Source organism: Papio anubis, chromosome 3, assembly GCF_008728515.1.
Source record: "Papio anubis isolate 15944 chromosome 3, Panubis1.0, whole genome shotgun sequence".
Taxonomy (NCBI): domain Eukaryota; kingdom Metazoa; phylum Chordata; class Mammalia; order Primates; family Cercopithecidae; genus Papio; species Papio anubis.
In genome coordinates, this window is record NC_044978.1 from 23471419 (window position 1) to 23493760 (window position 22342).

Here is a 22342-nt window from a genome sequence, read left to right on the forward strand (position 1 = left end):
ACACATTTTTAACTCTAAGATGTCTCTTGAAAGAATCAGTTGGTTTTCTTTGGACAGGACAGAATTAATACATAGCAACATAAGATGGAAAAGATATCTTACCAAGAAGAGGTGATTTTCTCCAGTACCCATCTCTTACTTCAATGTAGTCATACCAGCACAAACTACTCTTGTAAAGATCCATCGTTGTAAAATTTAAAACAATCTGAAAAATGGAGGTAAACAACCCACAGAGTAAAAATGATTGTATCTACATATAGTGATTTGATTCCTAGAGGTAAGGAAACCTGGTTTACAGTAAAAATGCATGTACAGCTAATTCTTTTTCAATGTTATAATTATCCTAATATTTTTTTCTGAACCAACACCTTGAAACCATGTTTTCCCATTTTCTTTAACTGTTTTACAATGACAGGAGAAGTACAATATGAGTAGTTGAACAAACTAAATATTTTAGCAATTAACAAAAAGTTTCTGTAAAGTTAATCTGGACAACTGTAAAGCAAACAAAGTTTTATTTAAATAGTTTATTTTGAATTTTCCCAAGATAAGCATGACTTGAACCATGAAGAATTCTAATTTTTCCATGAAAGCCTTTTTAAAAATAATTTCTTTCAAAGACGACCAGTCAGACATCTATAATTACGTTAAAAATAACCACCATGTGCCACATTCCCAGAACATATAATATCATTGTGTATGTTGAAATGTTTTAAATACAGTCCTAGAATTAGAATTTATCCATCTAATGATAATCAAAGGCAGATGTCACTATGTTTCTCTAGATCCAAAGATGTGTATACAAAGACCTTTCAATTTAGAGCATCTTGTACATGATCCTTATTTTGTGCTTTGTTTCAAAATGATGCTGTTGTGTAAAGATAACTCAAGAGACAATTCTAGGAAAGACGACTTTCTTACTGCTTTATAAAAGGACTTTACTTTTCAAACAACTCTTTTCTTCTTACTTGATTACACCGAAAGTAAAGCCAAACTTACACGAGAAATGTGCTTATCTGAGGCAATGAAATTCATTTGGATTTTTTTTTCACATTCAAAAACTCATGCTAACTCTATTCTACTTAAAACATCTGAGATGCTTACTGTTCATAGTACGCCCGTTCTCTACTCTAGAAATTGTGATGGACTTTGGTCAAAAGCAACAAATTATGAGTATTCGAAATGTTCCTACCACAAAACTATAGTTTGTAGCAATATTCAAAAATCTCTTTTGTGAAAATACAAAAGGCTGAATGTGAAAGAAGTCTCAAGGAATAACAAAGAAAGGAAGAAAAAATAATAAAGAAAGGGAGAGAAGGAGGAAGGAAAGAAAAAAGGAAAATAAAAACATAATCAATACTGAATCCATATTCCAGAAAAGTATTACCAATTCTGTGCTGGAAAGTATATGCTTCTCCCCTTTCTTGAACACAATATTTAACATAAAGGTAAGCACTAATTACTGCAAATCAGTGCTGAATGAACTTACTTCTTTCCCAAGTGACACAGGATAACTATAAATATTTCTCATGGCATCTCATATCTAGGTACCACAGTGATCAGTGATGAAACTGTACACTAAAGTTGGTTTCAAATATCCATATAAACTAACATGTACTTTCCTAGTAACAAAGAAAGAAATCTGCCAAGGATAAGAAAATAGGGATGTAATTTTACAAAAATGTATAACATTAAGTTGTGGAATAAGTTTTTGGTTTTTTTTTTCATTGGAGACGGAGTTTCGCTCTTGTCGCCCAGACTGGAGTGCAGTGGAGCAATATCAGCTTACCACAACCTCTGCCTCCGAGATTCAGGTGATTCTCGGCCCTCAGCCTCCTGAGTAGCTGGGATTACAGACACCTGCAACCACATTCAGCTAATTTTTGTATTTTTAGTAGAGATGGAGTTTTGCCATGTTAGCCAGGCTGGTCTTGAACTCCTGACCTCAGGTGACCCATCAGCCTCGGCCTCCCAAAGCCCTGGGATTACAGGTGTGAGACACTGCGCTTGGCCATAAGTTAGTTTTAATAGAATTGTTCATTTATTTTTATCTTCCTTCTTTGCAGTTTATCTTTTTTTCTGTTTTTCTTTGTCTTCACCTCATTGTAAGGTTCCGTTTTTTAAATGTTTACAAAAATTTTCAAAATACCCAAAGGCAAAGCATTGATCATTTTTTCCCAATAATCCTCAACACTTGATTTTCAAAATGCTTTAGTATCTCATTTATTTTTATAAACTTCCCAAAATATTTTCTCCTACATCTCTAAAAACCAATGTAACATTAGACTATATTCAGGATATAAGTAGGAAATAATATCTGGTTTTTGCCTTTAACTTTGTGTTTACTTTAAGTCTGCTCCAAACGGAGAATACTATCACTGCCTGATACTACTTTTCATTTTATATTTCCCCTATAGCAACCACCAAGATTTCAACTCTCTATGATTATATAAGAACTCATTTATTATAGCAGAGACAGCAAAACTTGAATATAGACACAAACAGAGACTCCCCCAAGGCTCACATTCTGGCTTCCTCCTTAGATTGAAAGAGTAGTTTTATAATGACATGCAGATAGCTTCTACTGCCTTCTTCATGAGGAAAAGAAAAGCTAAATTAGAAGTATGTGTATTAGCAGTTTCATTCAAAATTAAAAAGTGTGTTTGGATTGCAAAGAAATAGTTAATATTTGATCTCTTGAAACACACACACAAACACACAAACACACACACAGTTGGATGGGGATAACTCTAAGCAGAAAATTTTTCTAACTTGTTTTTAATCTTCTGGTTTAAACACCACGCACCGTGGAGGAACATAACTGGCCTGACATTAACATAAAACACAGAGCCCTCTAAAAGCAGAAAATGTAATAAAGATTGGTTTTCTAAAATCAAATCATAGGGCTCTGACTATAGACGTAAAATTCTGGCCTTCGACTAAGGTTGCTAGCAGGATTCGTACTTGAATAACAAATCAAACACACTTGGAAAATATCTGGTTGTTTTGCATTATGTTATTTTATGTAAACATATTGCATCTTTCCCCAAAGAATGATCAAATGAAAAATACAAAACACAACTTTATAAATATTTTATTTTTGACTTAAGTATAAGTAACAACTCAAAATTAATTATAGCTCCCTTGGAGTATGAGATCGAGGGAACAATTTTAAGATTTCCTGTGACTGTTAGGAGTCTAAGTTGCAACGTTGAATAGATGCCACTGCTGCCAATTGTGCTTATTAAAGACTTTGTTTTCCGATGCTGCGGAGTGAAGAATCCTGAAGAAAGGCAGATCAACATTTCAAGGGACTGTATGTCTGCGAGTCTCCAGAGAAAGATATATATAATCAATGAACTTTTTTCAGCACAATTAAACAAATTCCATGAGCACCACAAAAAGGCCAATTAGCATAATATTTGCACCATACCTTATAAGGCTGAGGATAGAGAATGTACAAACCTTGCCAATTAGATTTAAAAAAAAGCATCAAGATTAAATAGATTGCTATGCTACAGCCAGAAGAAACCTGGACAAGTCTAACAAACTTTCTAGAGTGACAATATTTTTCTTTCTTCAGAAATAAGGCACAGAGAGAGTAAATCAGGGATCAGTAAACTATAACCCATGGATCAAATTCTGCCTGAAGCCTGTTTCTGTAAAAGTTCTATCGGAACCATTCCTTTACCACACATTGTTTATGTCTGTTTCAATGCTACAGTGTTAGCAATCAGTATTTGTGACAAATACTGTGTAGCCTGCAAAACAAGTATATTTACTGTATGTTATTTCCAGAAATGTTTGCCAGTCTCTGAAATAACTGATCATTAAGGTTTTGTTCAGCTCTGAAATTGTATCATGTTATAGGAAAAAAAATACAACTTTTTCTACATCTGGAAGCTATTCTTGATTGGGAGTCAGAAGACCTGGGTTCAAGTTCTAACTTCTCAGTTTGCTGGTTTACTTAAACATTCCGAGGTTCAACGAATCTTACTGCTGTAAACAGAAGGTCACGATATCAGGCTTATCTCACCAGAATTAACTCGCAAGACTTTAGTTGAATGATGTGGAGAAAAATACTCAGGTAATCCCAAAGCACTTAAGATTCTTACATATTACTATTTCATGGTATATATTCAGACATTCCTCACAATATAAACCCTGAAAAAATTCATAAAATAAAGTATTACTCCATTTCCTTATTCTATCTATGCTCCGAAACATACAAACATCAGTTTGATGACAGGTGGAAACCAGGAGTCAAATTATTCTATTAAATATTTTTTCTGCTTAAACCTATGTGATAACATCTGACTTTGAAATTTTGATGAATCATCACTCACTATTCATCAGAACATTATTTATACCTCTCCCTTGAATGTGTATGTCCCTCCAAAATTCATATGTTAGAAATTAAATCCCAAAGTGATGGTGCTAAGAAGAGGCCACCGGAAGCTGATTAAGCCAGGAGGGCTCTGCCCTTAGAAATGAGATGAGTGCCCTTATAAAAGGGCTTGAGGAAACAAGTTCATCCTTTTATCCCTTTGTCCCTTCCAACCCTTCAGCCAAGTGAAAATGCAAGAAGTAGAAAGTGAGAACTAACCAGATACCTGAATCTACAGACACCTTGACCTTGGGCTTCTCAGCCTCTACCTCTGCGACTGGGAAATAAATCTCTATTGTCCGTAAATTACTCAGTCTTAGGTGCTTTGTTATAGGGGCATTAATGGACTAAGACTTGTTTTTCCTAAATTCCCACTGCACTCCTACATCTAGTTAATTGTCAAATTCCATAGATGATATTCTATAATATCCCGTCTTTTTCCTCTTTCGCCATCAATGCTGGCTGTACTTCTTTTCTGAATATAATGTAATAGTTTCACAAGATGTACTTTGGCTTTTAATTTTACTCTTCTCCATTTCATCCTATACTTTATGGCCACGGTAATCTCAATAGAGTTTGCTTCCCATCAGGGTTTTGGAATCAATGACTCTAGTAATAACCCAACTTTGCTGCCTCATCTTTCATGATCTCAAGCACATAAGCTTCATCCCACTCATCCCTAACTTCTTGCTATTGTGCTCTGACAAAGTATTCCAATCTCAGCTCTATTCCCATTCCTTTACTTAAAGTGAACATAATTCTACGTGGATTCTACTTTCCCCTTCCTTGTTCCTTGAAATTCTTCATGTCGCTCAAAATCTTTATGGAATGCTACCATCTCTTCAGTCATGCATGGATCTTCCAACAAGATTTGAGCTTTCCTAAAGTCCGTGAAAAATTGTATTTTCTTTTTTCAGTTATTTTTCAAAGTTGAACCATTATATTACTAGGTTATAAGTTTATAATAGCAAGAACTTATTTCACACATCAAAAGATACATCTATTTTAATAGAATAAGAATGTATTTATGCAGTAATTGCTAAATTGAAGCAATGTCTTTGGCAATATAAATATACTATTGTGAATTGACTCCATATGTGTAAATCATAGATGAGTGATTACAAAGAAATATCTGCAAAAAATAATCAATAGCTTCTAAATGGGTTATACAGGAAAATAGAAAGTATTAAGTCTATTCAAGACATAGTATTGACTGACCTTGTTCAAAGGTTAGTCAATTTTAAGGGATGCAAGAATCAATACTGTGCCCTTCTATCAGCTCAACACAGCTACCCTCTTAGCTGCACATTCTGAATTGTTGCCAGCATGAACCACGCGACATGAAGAATAGCCTTAGATTGAACAGAAATCCCTCTGTACCTTGGAAGGCTCAATCTGAGAAAGATATGCATGTGAACTGAAACCCTTATTTTTAAATTGTGGTATAATATGTGTGCACCATGTAAAAGTTACCATTTTAACCATATTTATGTGTACAGTTCTGCACATTAAGTACATTCACATTATTGTTGAACAATGACCATATTTACTATAGAGAATATTTTTCTCTTGCCCAAAATAACATATGCTTATTGCAGATAATTTTTTAAAGGAACAAAGAAGACATAAAAACTATTTGCAAACTCAGCAAGTAGAGATAAGCATCATTTTGTTATATATTCTTCCATAAATTTGTCTCTAATGTACATAATTTAAAATACAGAACTTCTCATGCCACTACCTTTTGATTTGCCTTAAATATTTCATAATATATTGTAAACATTTTCTCAAATCAGAGTTTTCTTTAAGTTTTCAAAATTTATTTTGTTTCCAATTTTCACTATTATAATAATCAGCTACCTTTGCACACACTCAGATAATTGCTCTAGGATAAATATCTGGGCAAAAGTGCAGGTACATTTTGTAAAGTGTAATACAAATTGCTCAATGTCCTTCTGAAAGGTTATTGTAATTTCTACTTTAAGAAGTTGCATATCTTTATGATCACTTGATGTTAACATTCAATTCCATCTTTACCAATATGACAGGTGAAACATGCCAAATTATTGTTAGTTCAAATAGCATTTCTCTGATAAAGAAAAAGATTAAAGAACTTGATATACTAATTAAATATCTATTTGCACTGATACTTCACTGAATTTTCTACTTTCTCAGTCATTTTCTGCTGGGGGGTGAATCTTATCGGTTTATAACAGCTCTTTACATATGAATGACTCAACGGTCCCTCAACCTTATGTGTTATAATAGTCTTCGTTTTCATTTTTATTTGTGCTTTTTGTATTTTTATAAAAACAATTTTATGTGGATAATCTGAACAAGTTATTTTAAATTTTCTTATTTTCAACTCATGTATTCAACATACCTTTTTCAGAAAGAAAATAAAGCACTGTTTTCTTTAGAAAAATATGCAGTATGAAGTAAAAGTTGTTTAATTTTTCACATATCCTTTAAAATGATTTAAGTATTATTTACTGAGAAAATCCATTTTCCCAATTTGTTTGAAAAATGATCCTTATAAGTATATGACAGAAGTCTTCTATGCCCTCAGGCATAATTCTGGTCTTTTCAGTTTGTCCATTTATACAGAAGACTTTTTTGACATTGCCACAGAATTTGAATTACTGAGGCTTCATAATGTTTTTCTGATAGTGCAATCCACTCCCCCACATTACCATTGTTTGTGAATTTTCCAACTATTTTAAGATAAACTCTAGAAAAATTTGACCTGGTACAAAACAAAAATCTGTTGGAATTTAATTTGGAATTATTATATGTTAATTTGACAAGAACTGATAATTTATAATACTACACTTTTACATTTCAGTTCATGATGTGTTATTCCATTTATTTTAGTCCCACAGCAAAGTTTCTAGTTTTCTAAAATATGTTATATTTTAATGTATTTGTTTTTATTTGAATACCTTTAGTATTAAATTAAGCAATTTTTGGTTGATTATTTTGATTTTAGAGAAAAGAAAACATATTCTCTATAACTAAAGAAAAAATTAATAAACTAGCTCTGCCAAATGTCAGATGCCACTTGTGTGATGTTAGATAGGTTACTCAAGCCTTTCGCAACTTCAATTTCTTTGTAATATGAAGATAATTCGAGTACTAACCTCAGTAGGGTGCTGAGAAGATTAGAGAAGCTTGGCACAGCACCTAGTATAGTGTAGGCACTCAAGAAACACTAGATTTTTTCTATTTATTGTATTTTTTAAAAATTCCTTCTACTCCTAATTATTCAATTCTTTATCATCAAACATACATTGAATTCTAATTCATTCAGTATTTGTGGAAATTTTGAGACAGGTTTTTGTTAAATTTTGACCTATTACTTTTCAAATTAACATATTTTATAACATTGAAATGCTCTCATATTATTGGAATCAAAAGAACCTAAGGCCAGGCATGGTGGCTCATGCCTGTAAGCCCAGAACTTTGGGAGGCCAAGGCAGGTGTATCGCTTGAGCTCAGAAGTTCAAGACCAGCCTGGACAACATGGTGAAAGCCTGTCCTTACTAAAAATACAAAAATTAGCCACGTGAGGTGGTGCACGCCTGTAATTCCAGCTACTCAGGAGGCTGAGGCACAAGAATTGCTTGAACTGAGAAGTGAAAGTTGCAGTGAGCTGAGATCATGCCATTATACTCCAGCCTTGGTGACAGAGCAAGGCTCCATCTCAAAAAAAAAAAAAAAAACAAAAAACCAGACCTTGCAATTGCCATAATTTATAAAATTTATAAATGATACAGCTTGATTTAACTTATTTATATAATAGCCATGTGTTTATATTCATATAATGAGCTATATATAGTTCTGTTTTTTTGGATTGTATGAGATGTGACTTTCAGAATTTTACTTGTTTAAAAAATAAATGAATAGACTTCACATTGATTTATAATACGTTTAAGATACATTTTACTACATGAGAGGTATCCAAGAATTTGGGAAAACTGCCTTGAGAAATCATCTTAAGCAGCTTCATTTTATGAGTAATTCTTTGTTCATTCATTTTATATGGGTATTAACTTATTAAATTTTTAGTGCTCGTTAAATCTCTTTTGATAACTTTAATGTGCAAAATTGTACATCAAAAATGTTTGAAATGAAGTTATTTTTGCAAGCTTTATTTACAACAAAGGAAAATGTGCAGCCAACTATATCCAGTGAAACTATACTTTTATAAATTCAAGTAAAAATTCCACATTTTCAAACAGAAAAAACAAAATGTTAATTTAAAAAAATCTATAATGTAAGCTATAGGCAGGACCAAAATAAGCCATAATGGAAGTCAGAAACATGAGCAGGAATGCTGAATAAAAACATTTAGTACATCTTTAACAAATGGTGTTGAAGAAACTGGACATCAACATGTACAAGAATGGAGTTTGACCCTGTCTCACACCATTAAAAGATTAACACAATATTGATTAAAGACCTAAATATAAGACTGGAAAACTATAGAACTCATAGAAGAAAATATAGGGTAAAAACTTCATGTCATTACATATGGCCATGATTTCTTGGCTATGATGCCAAAAGCACAGACAATAAAACTAAAAGTAGACAAGTAGTATGACATCAAATTTATAACTTATATTCATCAGAGGACACAATCAACAGAGTGAAAATACAACCTGTGAAAGAGGAGGAAATATGTGAAAATCATATCTCTAACAAGTGCTTAATAACCAGAATATATAAAAACTTCTACAGTTGAAAGATAAAATCAAATAATCTGATTTAAACATAGGCAAAAGACTTGAATAAACGTTTCTACAAAGGCGATATACAAATGGCTATTAAGCATACAAAAAGATGCTCAAGTTATCACTAGAAGATGTTCACTAGTCATCAGAAAAATTCAAGTCAAAATCATAATGAGATATTACCTGACACCCAGTAGGATGGCTACTATCAAAACAACAGAAAATAACAAGTGTTGGTGAGGATGGAAAGAAATTGGAACCCCTTTGCACTCTTAGCGAGGACTTTGAAATAATGCAATGACTATGGAAAAGAGTATGAAGGTTATTCAAAAAATTAAACATGGAACTACTGTATGATCCAGCAACCTCACTTCTGGATAGATAATCAAAATAATTGAAAACAGGGTCTCTGAGAGATATTTGCAATCCCCGGTTCATATCATTCATATCAGCACTATTCACAATAGCCAAGAGGTAGAAGCAACCTAAATGTCTACCAATGAATGAAAGGATAAAGAAAATGTGGTGTATTCATACAGCAGAATATTATTCAGGCTTAAAAAATAAATCATGTCACATGGATGAACCTTGAGGGCATTATGCTAAGTGAGATAATCCAGTCACAAAGGGACAAATCTATGATTCCAATCATACGAGGTTTCTCAAATTCACAGAAACAGAAAGTAGAATGATGATTGCCAGGCGCAAAGGGATGGAGGGAAAGGTATTTGTTTGGTTTAATGAGTATAGAGTTGCAGTTTTGCAAGATGATAAAGCTCTGGAGATCTGTTTCACAACAATGTGAATATACTTAACATACTGAACTGTACACCTAAAAATGGGTAAGATGGCAAATTTTATGTTATGTAGTTTTTACCACAATAATATTGTAGTTTATTTTACCACAATAAATAATAAAAATCCATGATAGTATTTGCACATGTAAAACTAGTGTAAAGTGCAAAAGGCAAGAGTATCTCATTTGTGTGATTAAAAAAAGGTATCAACAAACATGCAAACCAATATCTTACAAAAAGGGAATAATCTTATATGTTTTAAGATCCTTTTTTGAATTGGGATAAGATCCTTTCTTGAATTGGGAAGAGGCTAAAGATACAAATGAAATATAACTTGATTAAGAAAGAAAGCTGGTAGAAAGAGAGTACCAAATGATAGAGTATACGTTTAAAACTTTCAAACCAGTAGAGAGAAAAATATGAAATGAGAAAAAAACAAAACGTAATTCAATGCATAAGAAGGCAAAGGGGGAGAACAAAAAAAAGGATGTATTAAAATGCAAATAAGAAATAAAAACACACCAATAGTTACAATAAATAGAACTGCAGTGAGCATTCTGACTAAAGACAAAACCTGCCATCATGGACTAAACAAAAAATAAACTGGACTGTATACTGCCTAAAACACACCAATACTCACAATAAATAGAACTACAATAAGCACTGTAATTAAAGACAAAACCTGCCATCCACTGATTAAATAAAAATAAACTGAATTAGATACCTGAAACAAAAGGTTGGAAATGATTGAATGTCTAGATGTCTAGAGCAGGACAAAGATATACCTGACAAATATATTAATTAAAAGATAATTATAGAACTTTATAATATAATAAAGTACAGCTTTATTAATAATAGACAAAATAGAGTGTTAACCTGAACCATCTCTAGAAATAAAGAAATTCATTATACAGTGATAATAGTTTAATACATCAGAGGATAAAATATTGTAAACATGAGTATAAAATGATATAGCATAAACATATATAAAACAAAAATTAAAAAGGCTATAAAGAGCAATGAACAAATCTACCATAGTGACAAATATTTGTAAATATCCGATAAATCAAACAGACAAAACAATAATATACAGAATATATGACCATCACAATTAAGATGAATGCACCCAACCATTGCACAAAACATATTTTTAAAGCAAAGATTAGTCTTATGAATACTAGTCACTCTGAAGGTCCTATCAGCCTGAAGCTATTGCAAAAACTGACACACAAGGATAGCGCTTTACCTAAAGGTGACTCAAGGAGGGATAAATAAGAAAAGGATGATTGAAAAAATAATGTTTGCAAAGAAGAAAAACACATTACTGAAAAAAATATGTGGGTTAAGAAAAAATAATAGTAACAAAAAAGTAGAATTGAAACATAACAAATTCTCTATTTTAAGCTGGTGGTATTCAGGTAAAGTAGTTCTGAGGGGAAAATTACAGCCTTCAGTGTTTACTTTGGAAAATAAAAGATGCTTGAAATTAATGAGTTAAATTCCCAGCAGAATGAAACCAAATATTAGGAGAAAGAAAATAAGAAAATAATAAATACACAAGGACTAAAATGAGTTAAAATTGCTCACTAGATTCTTATAACACTCTAATTTATTCACTAATCATCATAAATAATATTAAGAAAAATAATAGATAATATGATAGATTTTTTCTTCCTATTTACAATATTTTTGGAAATATAGTTTTATAGATAATCACACATACAAGAAAAATAAATTAACTCTGAATGCTAATGGTGAGAGTTTTGGAATTGGACAGGAGAAATGCTTTTCCCAGATATTAACTTGCTGTTATGAAACAATTTAATTCGATTAATCTTGTTCCCAAACGTTTCATATTCTATGAGGTTTTCTTTTTAAAATCATGTATACTTTAAACTTGTTCTCAAAATTTGTATCTTTTGAAGTTCACTCTTCAGTGATTTTGTAAGAATGACCTTCATAATATATTTTCTGACTCTTATTAAAAGAACTTAAATAAAAAATGATCAACACGTATAACCATATTACGACAGACTTATACTTTTTAAATTAAAAATAACTATATCAAGAACTATGCATGCATTCATGTATTCCAAGTCAGTTGTAACTTTTTGCATCTAAAAATTATTTATGTTACATAAATGTTTCATTCAGAGTTTCCACTGTGAATATTACAAAAATCTGGACAACTCCATATGCATGATTATCTCCTCTTACCATTCAGTTATCATCAAGAACATCAAACTTAAAAAAAAAATTGCAATTGCATGACCACCACAGCTAATGAGAGAACTTAAGTTCTTCCAGGCAAATAAGAAACAAAGACAAAGTACAAACTACCCATAGGTCGTTTTTAACCCATTCCCCCTTTCCAGGCTCCCCTACCTAGTAGCCTTCAGTGTCTTTTATTCCCATGTTTGTGTCTATGGGTGCTCAATGTTTAGCTCCCACTTATAAATGAGACCTTGTGGTATTTAAATTTCCATCCCTGCATTGATTCATTTAGGATTATGGCCTTTAGCTCCATCTATGTTGCTACAAGGACATGAGTTCATTCTTTTTTGTGGTTGTATAATATTCCATGGTGTATATGTACCATATTTTCTTCATCCAATCCACCATCAATGGGCATCTAGCTTCATTCCATGTCTTTGCTATTGTAAATACTTTTTAATTTCTTCTTGAATAAGAACTTAGTTGTAATATTTTAAAGAAATTTGCCCATTTTATTCATTGTTTTTAAGTTATTGATGTCATGTTCAAAAGATTCTTTTATTCTCATTTTGTTGTCTAAAGACTGTATGGTTCTAATAATCTTTTAAATTTTTTCCCCAAATGTTAGATAATTGTGTTTTCTCTATTAGTCTTCATCTTTCTTTATCAAACATGTTTTCATCTTTTTCCCTGGGGTTTGTTCTTTTTTTTTTTTTTTTTTGGGACAAGAGTTTCACTCTTATCATCCAGGCTGGAGTGCAATAGCACGACCTAGGCTCACCGCAACCTCCGCCTACTGGGTTCAAGCGATTATCCTGCCTCGGCCTCTGAGAAGCTGGGATTACAGGCACGTGCTAACACGCCCAGCTAATTTTTATATTTTTTGTAGAGACAGGGCTTCTCCATGTTGGCCAGGCTGGTCTCAAACTCCTGACCTCTGGTGATCCACCCGCCTCGGCCTCCCAAAGTGTTGGAATTATAGGCGTGAGCCACCGCGCCCGGCCTTGCTTTTGTTTTTGACAGAGTCTTGCTGTGTTACCCAGGCTGGAGAGCCGTGGTGGGATTTCAGCTCACTGCACCCTCCCCGTCGGGGTTCAAGTGATTCTCCTGCCTCAGCCCCTTGAATAGGTGGGATTACAGCTGTGTGCCACCACGTCAGGCTAATTTTTGTATTTTTAGTAGAGATGGTGTTTCACCATGTTGGCCGGGCTGGTCTCGAACTCCTGACCTCGAGTGACCCACTCACCTTAGCCTCCCAAAGTGCTGGGATTATAGGCGTGAACCACCTCGCCTGACCCATTTCCTTTTTCTTTTTTTTTTCAAATCAATTCAAACTATGAACTTTGTTCATACTGCCTATCATATGTTGTTTTCATGTTATTAACTTTATCTTTTACTATTTACTTTAAAAATATCTTTTATTTTATTGCTCTTTTTCTAACCTCTTCATATGGTCGTCTAGGCTCATTAGTTTGGGGTCTGAATTTCATATTTCCTAACATAAGTATTTAAGTCTGTGAATTTTCTTTCAACTAAGTACTACTCTATTTGCATTTTACAGGGTTGGTATTCAATATTTTTCTGATATTACAGTTGAAAATAGTTTACAATTTTCATTATAACTTGTCCTGGTTGAACTGGACATCTAGATATATGTTTTTAAATTTTAAAATATATGGGGATTTTTCTAAGCGTCTTTCTGATACTGATTTTTACCACAATTTCATTTGTGTCTGAGAATATAATATGTATTATTTCAACCCTCCTACTGCATTAAAAATTTTTAAATTATATATTTCAAAAAAATTCCTGGAGTTTAAGAAATTCCCATTATGAATTTTCTGAACTTTTTAGTCTATTTGAAAAATCAAACAAGAATAAAGAAAAAAGCAAATTTATGTTTGAAGGATGATGAACCTTTGTACTTATATGAGAGTAAAATAGTGGGCTTGACAGTATAAACTACCTTCTCCCCTGGGGTCACAGAAACTCTCCAGATGCAGTGTGTGTAAGAAGGGTAGCCATTGGGAAATCCTGGAGAGGAAAGGTTGCCATTGGATTCTTGCAGGGTTTCTCCACATGCTGAAAGGAAAAAAATATAAGACCATTGGTTAATTTGCATAAAAGACATGAATATCATAAATAAAGCCTTGAAGGGTTTTTTTGGTATTAGACAAGACTAAATGTTTGTATTTTATAGAAGATGTTTCCTTTCTAAGTAAATTTCTTTTTATGTCCCTTACTGGAATTCCAGTATATTTAATGGCATCCCTATGACGAATCACCGAATAAGATTATAAGATAAATAATGTGACATTCATAAAATTCTTCTTCATGGAAACCTTTCTTATTCATTTCCAAGGAGCCAGTAGCCACTCTAAAGCACGCTCATGTTCAGATTCAGGCCAGTGATACCCGGATGACATGGCTCTGGGACCACATGAAACATTTCACTAATATATTTGATTTAAATTGAGGCTAAGTGTAAGTGAATACCATATCAAATTTTAAAAATATTAAGTAATAACTAATGAGTAGTCAGCAAAGATAATATCAAAATGTCAAACACAATAAACTTTTTTTTCAAAATAAGAAAACATATATATAAACATCATGGAAGATTCAAATTTTCCAAAAAGATGCAAACATTTATTTACTTTTCTCAGTTGAGGTTAAATTAAAAAAAAAAAAAAAGCAATTTATGTATTTTCCTCTTGCTAAGCTTGTCTAATTCCCTGGAACCAATTTTCAGTCATTTGAAATAGCAAATTATTAGCTGCACAGCATGAGGATCTGTGTTCATCCAAGGCCAATTGTCAGCACCATCCTATAATGGGCTTCCCTGTTGCTCTTGCAAGACATGCTATGTGCCACGAACCTAGGCTGCTTGAAGTATCCTTAACTTAAGAATAATTCCTCCACTGCAGCCAGTCCTCTTTATAACCTTCACTTAACAATTTGAAAGAACGGTTCGTTCCCTCTGAAGGACACTGCAATCAAAACGGAGCTATTATCATATTACAAGGCCTTAGCTACCAGCAAGTGAACTCTCATCTCATCAACTTCTTAATAAATTATAAATGGATCTGTATAGCTTGTGTTAAATAAAGAAAGATAGTGAATATGAAAACAAAGCATAGAGCTCTAAAAATAGATATGATATAAATATTCAGAAAAATAGGTATTATGTTTGTACAACACAATAAATTTAAAGTAGGAGTAATGTTTAGTCTGATGAACAGAGAGGTAAAAGCAACTTTAGGACAAAATTAAAAAGCTCAAGGTCAAGAATACATAAATCCACACTGTTCTATAAATCATCCAAGGCACTTGATACATGTAAGGTTAAAAGAAGTCTTAGAAAAATGAAAATGTATTAAGATTTCATTAATGCAAACAATGTGCTTCTAAGTAGGATCAGTTAAATGCTAAACAATTATTTGGGAGTTCAGTGTGTTTCTATAAAAAAAAAAACCCTATAATTAACAGCAGTTTAAAAATAAATTCTGTAATAATTTAAAACCCCACTAAGCCACAGAGAATGCCAGTATTGAATTTCTTCAAGTGCAATTAAATAAATTACATATACTTAATCCATAAATGTATGCATACAATACTGTTCTGATTAAGAGATAAATACATGCTAAACAAAATACAACATACACTAAAAATTAATAAGTCGATAATACAGTGTTTGATTATAATGCAAGAAGTAGAAACATGTTCATTCAAGTGGTGGTAATTACTTGTGAATTTTCTTCAATAAATGTGATTGTCCCAGGCTAGCTGACCCCTACTACATGTTTCAGAATTTGTTGATTTATTCTCAGATATAAAAGTCAAACTTTATTATTTAAAAAACTAAAGGAAAATTAGCAAAAAAAAAAAAAAAAAAAGTGGACACTACTAAGTCCAAATGCTTAGACTGTTCATTGACAGCAAGGTGAGTGGATGAGATGACATAAGTTTTTTTTATTTTATTTTGGGGAAAGAGTCCCAATTTGTCACCCACGCTGGGGTGCAGTGGCTCAATCTCAGCTCACTGCAACCTCCACCGCCCAGGTTCAAGTGATTCTCTTGCCTCAGCCTCAAGAATAGCTGGGATTACAGGCATGCACCAACACTCCCAGCTAATTTTTGTATTTTTAGAAGAGATGAAGTTTCACCATGTTGGACAGGCTGGTCTCGAACTCCTGACCTCAGGTGGTCCGCCTGCCTCGACCTCCCAAAGTGCTGGGGTTAAAGGCGTGAGCCACTGCTTCTGGTCAAGATGACATGTTTAAATGCTGTCATTGTCACTTCACTTGTTAATTACATTATCACATGCAAAGCTCAAAAGCTTTACCCCGGTTTTCTCTTCTGTAAAATGGCTATCATGATAATATAAACTTCATAATGGTGTTTCTTGTGAGAGTAATAATGTGTGTGCAATACAACTACTTCTGCAATAATATTAGGGAAAGTAAAAGCATAAAGGACGATTAATGTAAAGAGGCATACGAATGCTCTAATCACAAGAAATTTAAAACAAAACAACTGAGAAGTTAAGCTTATAAAACCTTTTATCATGTGAATCATCTCACTTTTAAATTAAGTAATCCATATGTATGTTCCTTCTAGCATACAAAATTGTGTTTGAATTGTGGAAACACCACTTAAATTGTGTGTTGTTAAGGAATTATTGTAATAAACTCTCATTCTTTTAATTACGTGGCTACTTTTTTGTTTTGTTTTTGTTGTTGTTGTTGTTTTTGTTTTGAGACAGAGTCTCGCTCTGTCGCCCAGGCTGGAGTGCAGTGGCACGATCTCGGCTCACTGCAAGCTCCGCCTCCCGGGTTCACACCGTTCTCCTGCCTCAGCCTCCCAAGTAGCTGGGACTATAGATGCCCGCCACGACGCCCGGCAAACTTTTTTGTATTTTTAGTAGAGACAGAGTTTTACCGTGTTAGCCAGGATGCTCTCGATCTCCTGACCTCGTGATCCGCCCGCCTCCCAAAGTGCTGGGATTACAGGCGTGAGCCACTGCGCCCGGCCTATATGGTTACTTTCATAGCTGTCTCCATACTGATCTGCAAATATTTTTGCTGTCTAATGTCTACAGCTCCCATCATATCTCAAAGGTTGAAAACTTCCCCTTCTCCATATTCGGCAGGAACACATTTATATAATTTTACTAAGGGTAATGATAACGTAAGTAGACACACAATAATTTGTATTAGGTAAATCTCCAAAGAAACAGATAAACTTGGCTGGGCACAGTGGCTCATGCCTGTAGTCTCAGAACTTTGGGAGGCCAAGGCGGGCTGATCACCTGAGGTCAGGAGTTCGAGACCAGCCTGGCCAACATGATGAAACCTCGTCTCTATTAAAAATACAAAAATTAGCCAGACGTGGTGGTGGCAGGCACTTTTAATCCCAGCTTCTTGCAAGGCTGAGGCAGGAATCATTTGAACCCAGGAGGCGGAGGTTGGAGTAAGTCAATATTGCATCACTGCACTCCAACCTGGGTGACAGAGCAATACTCCCTCTCAAAAAAAAAAAAAAAAAGGAATCTTTAGGGCAAAGAAAGAAATAAAAATATGTTGAATCAACTTAGTAGTTGGTTAATTTAAACAATTCATAAATCCATAGTTCCTTTCCATTTTAAATATCATAAATACAATTTTGGTTTAAAATTATGTTTAAATAAGCAAATATTAAAAGAGATAAATTACGAGAACATTTTAAAATACATTTCTGTTATAACTGCATAGCCAAGCCCAAACCATCCTTTAAAACGAAGCAACTTCAGGAAGCTTTTCTCATCCAGTATGCAGCCCAGACAACAAGCAGCATAGCTGGAGAACAGGTAGGATATAAAAATAAAGGCAAGAGACCAATGAGTCGTCCAGAAAAGAGAGGATGCCACCTAGACAAGAGATTCACCACAGGAATGTGAGATACTAAGAGGGCAAAAATAGACCAGGTGCAGTGGCTCACGCCTGTAATCCCAGTACTTTGGGAGGCTGAGGCGGGTGGATCATGAGGTCAAGAGATCAAGACCATACTGGCCAACATGGTGAAACCTCGTCTCTACTAAAAATACAAAATTTAGCTGGGTATGGTGGCACACACCTGTAGTCCCAGCTACTCGGGAGCCTGAAGCATAAGAATTTCTTGAACCCGGGAGATGGAGCTTGCAGTGAGCTGAGAGCACACCACTATACTCCAGCCTGGTGACAGAGTGAGACTCCGTCTCAAAAAAAAAAAAAAAAAAAAAGGCAAAAATAATAGTAATAACCCAGGAACTCATTAAGCATCAGGAGAGAAGCAGAGGAAGGAAGGAGGCAACAATGTTCCCCACAGTTCTGGCTTGTGCTGTTGGATGACCCTGGCTACCATTCACTAATTGAGGGAATGTCTGCTGGGTAGATGAATAAACAGATCCATCAATAAATTAAAAGGAATAGCTAAATGCATTTTTTTGCATCTTGGCAATATATTTTAGCCATGAATCATATACACAAAAGCAGCTATATAAAATATATTCTATTTGGAATCTAGGAGAATTCTCTCAAAATATAAGTAACTATGATTTAAGTAATTGAAAAGAAGCTTTAATTCATTTTAATGCTAAATTAAATGAAGCAAGTGTTTAAAACAATGCATTCAAACTCCATGCATGTTGAAACTGGCCTTCCACCCTACAGCCTCCACATAAATGTGCATCCATAGATATGTACATTCCATATAAGTATTGTTTGTTATTAAAAGTAGAAACACTTGTTTATTTGGGAACATAGGTGGTACATATGTTCCTGTGGGAATAGGCAACACTTTTAGATAATGATAGAGATTCTAATCCTCAAAATCCCTTTATTTTTAGATTATCAATTTATGTTATACTTTTAAAATTTTCACTATGTTACTTGACATAGTTAAGGAAGACTTACTGAGAGAACAGTAGGGCCAATAGTTGGTCTAAATACTAAGTAGTTATAAGCAAAAGATCATGGGATTATAGAAAAACTAAATTAAGACAAAAAGCAGACAAAGACAAAAGAGTAGCTAAATTAAGCATCTTAGTAATAAGAAGGGAAAGTAATCCTATGAGTAGGGTAAAGTGGAGGACAATGCATTTAGAAAATGAGAATCATAGAAAAAGGAGACCCCAAAAGAGAGAAAATATGAGAACAAATCAATCATTTAAGACAAGAGAAAATACGTTACCACTCATGTACCTTAGAAATCACCTCCTTCCAAATAAACTGCTAATTATTGGGTTAATGGGAAGATGAAGTGTTGTAGTAATGGCCATTCTCCTCCCCATGTGGACTTCTGTTGTCTTCACAGTATATGGAATACAAAGGATTACAAGACAGGCAAGTAGCATTAGCTACTAGGTGTCCTTTAAAATGCCTTAATGCTTGAAAGGCTTGGAAACCATCATAAAGACAAAGGATTTGTCTTTTGGAAGCAGTGTCCAGAAACCTGTTCAATCCCAATGTCAAGCAGCTCTACCTTCCTTTCCCACGCCGCTTGTGGCTACATGATCTGGCAATGAATGAGGGCGTCTTATAGTAGTAGAGTGCCAGAGCTCTAAAGGATCATATTCTTTCTTAACACAACAATGCATAAAGAGACTTCACTCTCCTGTCTCTAAAGCCAAGAGCAAGAAATAGCAATGAAAGCAACTGTAAACTGAAGGAAACATCTCATACTATCCCCTTCAAAATCTAACCTTATTTCTGTATTTAGCTTTTTCATAATGAGTATGCATTGACTGTACAATACAATAACTAATGTGGTTTCATATACCAACCTAATTTATATTTTTGGCATATATAAATAAATATAAGAATAGATTACAAGGTATTTATCAGCTATAAATTTCACAAAATGATAGTATTATTTTAAGGAAAATTAAAATAGATACATTTTAATGCCATCACTCTTCTGATACATTAAAAAATTTATATATCATTTAGTAAAGTTCAGCACTATTTATAGTCTTTCTGTGAGAAACTTGCCCTTTTGGACTCAAGGCCCCACTTATCACAGACCATAAAACCCACAGTCTTGTATAGCTAACTATATTCTTTACCAGGTCAGTATTTTTTTCAAGATTAACCTCTACAAAACAATGCCATAAAATGCAGATCTAATAAAGCTGGGAGCAAAAACTGATGAGAAAAAAAAAAGCTGGCATTAAAAGTAACCAAATATATTTTACTGGCTTCATTTGCCAGCAGGTCTTTCATTTTTTAATTTCAACTTTTATTTTAGATATAAATAGTATATGTATAAAATAGTTGCATAGGCATATTGCACTCAGGTAGTGAGCATAGAACCTAGTTGGTAATTTTTCAACCCTTGCTGCCTCCCACCCTTTCCCATCTAGTAGCCCACAGTGTCTCTTGTTTCCATGTTTATGCTCATGTGTGCTCAATATTTAGCTCCCACTTATAAATGAGGACATGTAGTATTTGCTTTTCTGTGCCTGTGTTAGTTGATTTAGGATTATGGCCTCCAGTTCCATCCATGTGGCTAAAAACGACATGATTTCATTCTTTTTTTATGACTGCCTAGTATTCCAGGTCTATAGGTACCATATTTTTAAAAATCCATCCCATCATTGATGGACACCTAGATTGATTCCATGAGTTTGCTATTGTAAATAGTGCAGCGATAAACGTGAGAATGCATGTGCTCTTTTGGCAGAACAATTTACTTTCTTTTGGATATATACACAGTAATGGGGTTGCTGGGTTGAGTAGCAGTTCTGTTTTACGTTCTTTGAGAAATATCCAAATTGCTTTCCACCGTGGCTGAAGTAATTTAAATTCCCATCAACGGTGTATAAATATTCCCTTTACTCCACAGCCTCAGCAGCATCTGTTGTTTTTCATCTTTTTAATAACAGCTATTCTGACTGGTGTGAGATGGCATCTCACTGTAGTTTGGATTTGCATTTCTCTGATGGTCAGTGATGATGAGCATTTTTTCATATGTTTGTTGGCTGATTGTACGTCTTCTTTTGAGAAGTATGTGTTCATATCTTTTGCCCATATTTTAAATGGGGTGATTTGTTTTGCTTGTTGATTGGTTTAAGTTCTTTATAGATTCTGGATATTAGACCTTTGTCAGATGCGTAGCTTGTGGATATTCTCTCTCATTGTATAGGTTGTCTGTTTGCTTTGTTGATAGTTTCTTTTGCTGTGTAGAAGCCCTTTAGTTTAACTAAGTCCCACTTGTCAATTTTTATTTTTGTTGAATCACTTTTGAGGACTTATTCATAAATTATTTCCCAAGGCCGATGTCCAGAATGGTGATTCCTATGCTTTATTTAAGTCTTCTTATAGTTCAAGGTCTCACATTTAAATCTTTAATTCATCTTGAGTTAACTTTTGTATATGGTTGTATATGGTGAAAGATAGAGTCCAGTTTCATTCTTCTGCACATGGCTAGCCAGGTATCCCACTACCATTTGTTGAATAGGAAGTCCTTTCCCCATTGCTTGTTTTTGTCTGCCTTTCCACCAGGACTTTCTAACCAAAGAGTAAGAATAAAACAAACTCCAAAGGAATATGCAGATTTACAATCCCCGCCTCTCTGTATGAAAACCAAACACAATCAGAACTCAGTTTATAAACTCTTACTGTCTTCTGGGTCATTCACAGATAAGTCACCCTATTTAGACTTATATGTACAGTTATGAATCTTTAACTCTATTCCATAACTTGCAGTTATTGGTAAACCTACTGCATCAGTGTAGCTTAATGTCATTTGGCTTGCGGTAAGTACATTTATGCCAGTATCATTGTCCTTATCCTGATAAGTCATGAGTGCACTTCATTTAAGGAAGAGAGAAGAACCTTAAACATATAACTATATGCAGGGCTCAAAGCTAACTACTTCAGAAAGAGAAAGAAACAAAAAGGGAGATAGATATATCCACATGCACGGAGTGGCTGAGAGGCACAGAGAAAGAAACAGAGGAAAAGAGAAAGAACAAGAGGAAAGGAGGGGGCTATTTGGTGAACATTAAAAAGTCCAGCTTATACCTGTCAAAATGGCTATTATTAAAAAAATGAAAAACAACAGACACTGGCAAGGCTGTAGAGAAAGAGAATGCTTACACACTGTTGTTGGGAATCAAAAGTAGTTCAGCCACTGGGGAAAGCAGTTTGGAGATTTCTCAAAGAACTTAAAACACCACTACAATTCAACCC

At 33.9% G+C, this 22342-nt stretch overlaps 1 protein-coding gene across 2 annotated transcripts in view; it reads right to left on the bottom strand.

Moving 5' to 3' along the window:
* Window positions 1-22342, bottom strand: part of TLL1 (tolloid like 1) — a 227149-nt gene that overhangs the window by 65157 nt on the left and 139650 nt on the right. For both annotated transcript variants that reach the window (XM_031664179.1, XM_031664180.1), the window contains 2 exons: window positions 14098-14213; window positions 103-205 (listed from right to left, as the gene is read on the bottom strand). In XM_031664179.1, coding sequence (XP_031520039.1) covers window positions 103-205; window positions 14098-14213 — 219 coding nt within the window. The remainder of the gene's footprint in view (window positions 1-102; window positions 206-14097; window positions 14214-22342) is intronic.